The sequence below is a fragment of the Callithrix jacchus genome, chromosome 3 (assembly GCF_049354715.1).
Source record: "Callithrix jacchus isolate 240 chromosome 3, calJac240_pri, whole genome shotgun sequence".
In the NCBI taxonomy this organism is placed as follows: Eukaryota; Metazoa; Chordata; class Mammalia; order Primates; family Cebidae; genus Callithrix; species Callithrix jacchus.
In genome coordinates, this window is record NC_133504.1 from 57,306,406 (window position 1) to 57,314,301 (window position 7,896).

The 7,896-nt window shown below is 45.0% G+C and overlaps 1 protein-coding gene across 7 annotated transcripts in view; it reads right to left on the minus strand.

Moving 5' to 3' along the window:
- The window catches only part of MGST2 (microsomal glutathione S-transferase 2), a 65,833-nt gene extending 63,573 nt beyond the window's left edge, over window positions 1–2,260 (minus strand). For all 7 annotated transcript variants that reach the window (XM_035292922.3, XM_035292920.3, XM_054252909.2 and 4 more), the window contains exon 1: window positions 1,893–2,260. In XM_035292922.3, the coding sequence (XP_035148813.1) occupies window positions 1,893–1,950 (58 nt within the window). In that variant the 5' untranslated portion in view covers window positions 1,951–2,260. The remainder of the gene's footprint in view (window positions 1–1,892) is intronic.
- Window positions 2,261–7,896: the final 5,636 nt, after the last annotated feature.

A 7,896-nucleotide genomic window follows, 5' to 3' on the forward strand; every position in this document is an offset into this window, starting at 1 on the left:
ATGTGCATAGTAAGAACCTTGGCCTCCACAACCCCTTAACTTAGACACTCCCTTCTGTGGATTTGAGGTCTGTAAGTAAACTCTTAATCAATTGTCAATCAGAAAATCTTTAAGTCTGCTATGACCTGGAAGCCCATGCCCCACTTCCAGTTGTCCCACCTTTTGGGACCAAACCAATGTACATCTTATATGAATTGACTGATGTCTTATGTCTCCCTAAAATGCATAAAACTAATCTGTAGCCCGACCTCTTTGGGCACATGTTCTTAGGATCTCCTGGGGCTGTGTCACCGGCCATACAAAATATCAATGAAACCATGTTGGCCAGGCTGGTCTTGAACTCCTGACCTTGTGATCTGCCTGCCTTGTCCTCCCAAAGTGCTGGGATTACAAGTGTGAGCCACCGCACCTGGCCCTAACACCTTATCATTAAACATTCCCTGTTCACCATGAATCATCATTCACCCAGTCTCTTCTCTCTCTCCCTACCCACCCCTCTCCATCCAGCCCCCTGACATTCTGGCCCCCATTCACACAATTCCCTGCACAAGCAGCAAATAGGGAGGATGAGTGCCTCTGCAAGCCTTGGGGCATCTGTGGACCTGCTCCTGTACCCTCTGCAGGCCTAGGATAAAGGCACATGCAGGTTTGGTAGCACCTGTGAGTCAGGATGGGTCGCCTTAGACCTGTTAAATTAGGTTTAGCCTAAAGCTGCCTTCTGACATATTTTAAGTTCAGCCTAAAGGTTCCTCCATACATCGTGTACTATACGCTTCCATTTTCTGGAAGTCACTTTCCTTTTTCCATCCATAAATCTACCACGTGGCAGCCCCAGAGTCTCTCCAAACCTATTCTGGTTCCTCATGCCCAACTGTGAATTGTTCTTTGCTCAATTAAACTCAGTTAAATGTAATTTGTCTAGGGTTTTTCTTTTAACAGATCTAAGTGCTTCTTTAATTAGAAACAAATATCCTGCTCTCTTCCACGACAGATTGTGAATCAAACCACAAAACGTGTGTCTGAAGGTTTAAGATCTCCACACAATCACAAAACAGGCTGGCTAGGCTAGATGTTAGCATGCAGGGAGGCCTGGACTGGATCCTTAGCTGTGAGGCCTTCCTGCTTCTGGCTGTTTGTGTGACCTGAACAGTCTACAGCACAGCCCTATTTCCTGGTACAGGTACACTTGAAAATATAAAGAAATACGCACGCTTGGTAAGAAGTCTTGCTCTCTTGTGCTCCAACCCCTTTCCCCAGCTGACACTGTAGGTAAGATAATATGAATTGAGCAAATGTGAGTCCCATGGAGTAAAAGCCCTCTATTTAACCAGGCAGTCAGGATATATTGAATAATCCTAGTGGGAAGTTGTTTTAAAACTTAGAGCTAATTACTTAATCTAAAGCTCATATTTTTGAAGGAGGCTTTTTTCAATCTGATAATCATACCACCATAGGCAGTTTAAGAAAACATATTAACTAAAACATCAGCGTTCAAGAAATCACAACCAGGTTTAGACGCAGGAACGTTACCTTTGGAACTCTGGTAATATTCACACCCCTTCCTGCAGGTTAGCAGGCTACTAATAATGCTCATTTGAACGGGTTGTGGGTAGTAACCACGGATGATGCAGAGTCGTGAGCTCTGAGGCCCCACAGCGTTCCACTTGGGAGAACTAACCTCTGGAATGTTCTCAGTCTCTGCTTGTCCCTGGGAAGGAGGGGAGCAGGCAGCACGGGTGACCCTGAGGAGACTGCTCTGAGGACCCAGAGCCACCTGCAAGAGCGAGTAGGAAGCAAAACACCGGACCCATCTCCCTCCCTCCCTCGCAATCTCCCTCCCGCAATCCCCGTCTCACACGCACGCACACACACAAACTTCCCATGCCTCTTACTTTGCTGACAGGCCGAGAGAACAGACACAGCAGCCAGCAGGATCGAGTTCCCGGCCATCTTTCTCACGGAACTATTTGTAGAGCGCAGGGGAAGATAAGAGGCTCTTCTTGACTTTGAGTGCTGACCTTCCTTATCAGGTTAACAAAGTTGGGGAAGGGGGGCGGGAGGCTGATTCAAGCGGCTGAATGACCTTTGCTCTGGAGCGGAAGTCAGGAAGGCAGGCAGTTCTGGGGCTGCGGGTCACAGATCTTTATGGGGCTGGGAGTTGCTTCCTGCGTTTGTTTGAACCCTCTCCCACGGCCAGCGGGCAGGGCTGCAGCTCACCGGGGACCAACCCTTCAGCCACAGCGCCACAGCTAGTTACACTATCTTCTCTGCCAATGCACAGACTCTCTAGATCTCGTTCATTCCCACGCCCTTCCCTCCCCGGGCCTTGCCAAGACCTTTCTCACTTCCTGTGGAAAAAGTGAGAAGGAAGCATTTACCTAACCCCGTTGAAATTTTGAATGTTAATTTAAGCCAATTCTAATTTATTCATGCTATGAATGGCCGACTTAGGATTTGAACCCAGTCTAGCAGATTCCAATTGTGCCTTATCCCCTGCACCAGGCTGCCTCTCACTGTCACCCTAAGACTCTCTGATAATAATCTTACTTTTTATGTATTATTATTATTTTAGGCAGGGTCTCTGTCACCCAGGCTGGAGGGTAGTGGCACAATCATAGCTCACGGCAGCCTCCAACTCTTGGCCTCAGTGATCCTCCTGCCTCAGCCTCCCAAGTGGTTAGGACTACAACCACAAGTCACTGTGCCCAACCCCCCTTTTTTTTTTTTGAGACGAAGTCTTGCTCTGCCATCAGGCTGGAGTGCAGTGGCACAACTCGACTCACTGCAACCTCTGCCTCAGCCTCCTGAGTAGCTGGGACTACAGGTGCCAGCCACCACTCCCTGCTAATTTTGTATTTTTACAAAATAGAAACGGGGTTTCACCATATTGGCCAGGCTGGTCTCGAACTCCTGACCTTGTGATACACCCGCTTTAGCCTCCCAAAGTGCTGGGATTACAGGCAGGAGCCACCATACCCAGTGCCCAGCCATTTTTTTAATAATTAACCAGGATACATGTTCTTGAGGAAAGAAATGGACCAATATTTAAGTGGAACCTCTAGCAGGAAATGGCACATATGGCCACCACACCTCCTCAGGGCCTTGCCACTGTCAGACAAAGCCACAGGCCACCCAGATAGAGCACAGGCCTCCACAGCTGGGGGCTTCTTCTGTAGAATCCATTTATCACAGCCTCCTCCCCTCTGTCAACACAATTGTTTTGCTCTTTAAAGATGCAGTTTATATCTGTAATCCCAACACTTTGGGAGGCCAAGATGGGCAAATGGCTTGAGCTCAGGAGTTTGTGACCAGTCCGGGTAACATGGCAAATCCCCATCTCTAAAAAAAATACAAAAATTAGCCGGGCATGGTGGCATGTGCCTGTAGTCCCAGCTACTTGGGCTGACGCAAGGGGATTGCTTGAACCCAGGAGACTGAGACTGCAGTGAGCCAAGATCATTCTACTGCACTGCAGCCTGGGTGACAAAGTAAGAAAATAAATAACAAAAAATAATAAAAATTGGCTGGGTGTGGTGGTTCACGCCTATAATCCCAGCACTTTGAGAGACAGACGTAGGTGGATCACCTGAGGTCAGGAGTTCGAGACCAGCCTGACCAACAAGGAGAAACCCCATTTCTACTAAAAATACAAAATTAGCCAGGTGTGGTGGTGTATGCCTGTAATCCCAGCTACCTGGGAGCCTGAGGCAGGAGAATTGCTTGAACCTGGGAGGAGAAAGTTTCAGTGAGCCAAGATCCTGCCATTGCATTCTAGCCTGGGCAACGAGAGTGAAACTCCATCTAAGAATAATAGTAACAATAATAACAAAGATACAGCTTTATGCATCTTTACAAAGCTGGGGGCCTTTCCTCACCTCATCCTACAGCACGATTAGAGGGTATATCTTGACTCAAGCTGCTGTAACAAAGACACCATAGATTGGGTGGCTTACAATAGCAATTTATTCCTCACAGTCCTGAAGGCTGGGAAGTCCAAGATGACAGTGCTGGCTGATCAAGTTCCTGGTGAGGGCCCTCTTCCTGGGGCCCTTGCAGAAGAATACCTTCTTTCTGGAGAGAGAGGAAGACCAAGCTTCCTGGTCACTTCTTATAAGAGCGCACATCCCATTATGGGGACCTATGCTCATAACCTCATCTATAGCTAAGTATCTGCCAAATGCCTGATACCATCACACTGGGGGCTAGGATCTCAACATATGAATTGCAGAGGGAACACAAACATTTAGTCCCTAGTGGGGAGCTCCCAGTGTCTGTTGGGTAGGGCAATTGCTTCAGCCTCACACAAACCCTACAGTTTAATGACACAACCTCGGGCCTCTCTGAGCCTCTGTTTGATGAGATGGGGTCAAGAGCTGAAGAGAAGTGTAAACGATATAGTCCTATTCTAAGGATTGAATCAGTTAATACTTACAGAGCACTTAAAACACCACCTGGTATATAAAAGAGTGTTGTGTGAGTTTGCAAAATAAGCACATAAAGTATCTACAAGTACTTAGTATATAACATACCTAATGTTAAAAGATACTTTCAGAGGTAAAAATCATGCCTTTCATAAAATATAAAAAGAAAACATATCAAAATTTTTAGGTAACTCATTCATGAGGGAACCAGTAAGATGTTATAACCAGTTCAAAGGAGAATTCAAGGAACTATATATAGGGAAGAGGGAGTGACAAAATTAATTTATAAATAGTTGCAAGCCCAGTCTGCTCTAAGTTTCTTGTTGGTCTTCAGGCTTCGTCAGCTGTTTGCTCTTGAAATCATTGACATCTAATATCTGATAAGAAGACAGAGCCCAGAAACCAGGGCAGCACCAAAACATTCTTGTGCACTGGGTTTAATTGTTTTGGGCTTCAGTACACGGCAGAGATTCTAAACTGCAAACTAGCTGCCCTGAACCATATCACCATCTACTAAAACAACCTCCCAAAAAGCAGATCTCAAAGGAGAGGTCTACACTAGGCCAGTGGGCCGGCAGAGGCTCTCAGAGTCAGAGAACTGCTCGGGACGAGAGGAACAGCAGCATGAGGAGCTGAGCAGGGAAATGTGGTCCTGCCTGATGGGGACAACTTTTGGGTGTTTCTGACTCTTATTCTGAGAAACTCTTGGGTACACCTGTACTAGTCAACTGGTTTAAAAATAACGACTTTCTAGTTTCTGGAAAAATCCTGAGGTTTCCTACTGACTCTTCCTAGCCATTCTTAGTCAGTCCCCCAAATCCAGATCCTAAGAGATGGTTGACACAAAGTAAAAAAAAAAAATCAGTCAATCAATCAATAAAGCCTCAAGTACTTCAAAACCCCATGCATCTACTTTAAGAGATCTTCATTGTCAGTATATGTAGTTATTGCCACTAGGAAAGTATAAAAGAATGGAGCATTGGATAATAAAACGTTTATCGCCCTCTGCAGTGATAAAATTTCCAGGTGACCCACAGCTGAAATACTGCCATAGCATTAACAAAAACTCACAAAAATTAGAGTTTCTCTGTATGGTTTCCCTGGATTGGTTGAAGAGAAATGACATTTTCCCTGTATGTTGTTCCCATAGATCCTTCTAGTATGTTTCAGTTATTATATTTTTCTATGAAAAGGAAAATAAGAGGACTAACAGCGTATTGGTCATTGCTATGGTCTGAATGTTTGTCTCTCCAAAACTCACGTGAAAATGTAACTGCCATTATAATGGCATTGAAAGGTAGGACAATAAGAAATGATTAGGCCAGAGAGTTCTGCCCTCGTGAATGGGTTACAGTTGTTATCATAGGAGTGGGTTGTTGTAAACTTGAGCTTGGCCCTCTCTTGCTCCCTCCCTTTCTTACCCTTTGGGATGACACAAAGGTCCTCACCAGATGCCAGCACCTTGATATTGAACCTCCCAACCTCCAGAACTGTGAGAAGTAAATTTCTTTTCTTTATAAATTACCCAGTGTGTGCTATTCTGTTAGAGCAGTAACATGGAATAAGATAGTAATAATAGTAAGATGTTTTTAAAATATTTTTATTGTCTATGTAAACTCAAACCTAAAAGAGTTTCTGAGGACTTCAGTTATTACCGAATCATTGTTACCAAAATTATACTCTAGGTAAGGTAAAACAGAGAGGCCAAGATTTGATCACATAAAAACAAACCTGAACCATCTGAAAGAACTGCTTTCATGAAATGTAAACTCTAAATGTAAGTCTTTCAGTATAATGTTGGTAACAGATGAAAAAAAATGAGATATTAAACTGGAAATATTTTTCCTCAGCCGGGCACAGTGGCTCATGTCTGTCATCCCAGCACTTTGGGAGACCAAGGTGGGTGGATCACCTGAAGTCAGGAGTTCAAGACCAACCTAGCCAGCATTGTAAAACCCCATCCCTACTAAAAACACAAAAATTAGCCAGGTGTGGTGGTGCACATCTGGAATCCCAGCTACTCAGGAGGTTGAGGTATGAGAATCGCTTGAACCCAGGAGGTGGAGGTTGTAGTGAGCCTAGATGGTACTACTGCACTCTAGCCTGGGTGACAGAGCAAGACTCTGTCTCAAAAAAAAAAAAAAAAGGTTTTCCTCAAACCAATTGCACCCCCCCACCAATTATTCCTTAGTCCCATCCTCTCCATTTGCTTGCTACCCTTCCAAAACTGACAGCTCATCATCCAGGTTTCTGCTGAGCACTACAGCAGGGCTGTCCTCACTGCCAACAGGCCAGGTGGCAGAGAGAGATAGAAAATACACCTCTTTCCCAGGAATGATCAGAGTGATCACGATATCAGTGATCACGTAACTCTCCATGTACCCAGAGTCCATTGCATTACCTTGCTAGAAGTCCTGACTAGTTGATGAACCTTGTAAGTACACAGCAGTTTTTTTGCATTTTGTTTGGTTTTGCTTTGAGATGGGGTCTTACTCCATCACGCTGGCTGGAGTGCAGTGACGTAATCATAGCTTATTGCAGCCTCGACTTCCGGGCTCAAGCAACCCTCCCATCTCAGTACCCTGAGTAGCTGGGTTTAATAGTGGCTTTAACACAGTAAGTTTTTAAGCAAAGCTCAGATAAATGCAATTTGAAATTGTGCCCCATTTTGCAACATGTTGCAAAAATTTAGGAAATTGTAGTAATCCTACAGAATATTTTCTCCCCTTTCAGAAACCATGGCATTTTGCTCTGTAACCCTGAGTGTGAAGAACCAAGCTAAAGAGGGCAAAGGGATTTTATTCCCATTGAGGAGACTTTGCCCTTGAACAGATAGGGCAAAGGGTTACAGTTGAATGCCAGCTACCTTCCCGCAGAAACTGCCCACGACCCAACACCAGTAATGACATATCAAAGCTCAAAGATAGAGGCAGAAAAGTAAGGAAAATAAAGATCAGTTACCAATGTAGTGTAGGAAAAAAGAGTACAAGGTTTGAGCTAGTGATCTAAGCTCCTATCTCTGTGTCGTGATGGGCAAGTTTCTAAACTTCCTGGACATATGTTTTCTTTTCTTTTTCTTTTGTTTGAGACAGAGTTTCACTCTTGTTGCCCAGTCTGGAGTGCAACGGTGCGATCTTGGCTCACTACAACTTCCACCTCCCCGGTTCAAGTGATTCTCCTGCCTCAGCATCCAGAGTAGCTGGGATTACAGGCATGCGCCACCATGCCCGGCTAATTTTGTATTTTTAGTAGAGATGGGGTTTCTCCATCTCAACTCCTGGCCTAAGGTGATCTGCCCACCTCAGCCTCCCAAAGTGCTGGGATTACAGGCCTGGCTGGACATGTGTTTTCAAAGGGAAATAATACTGACTTTGCAGGTTCCTCTGATTAATGAATGAAGTCATGTGAGGGAGCAAACAGCACAGAACCAGGCATGACTCTGGCTGTCCACATGTGTCACCACCCTGCCCATTCT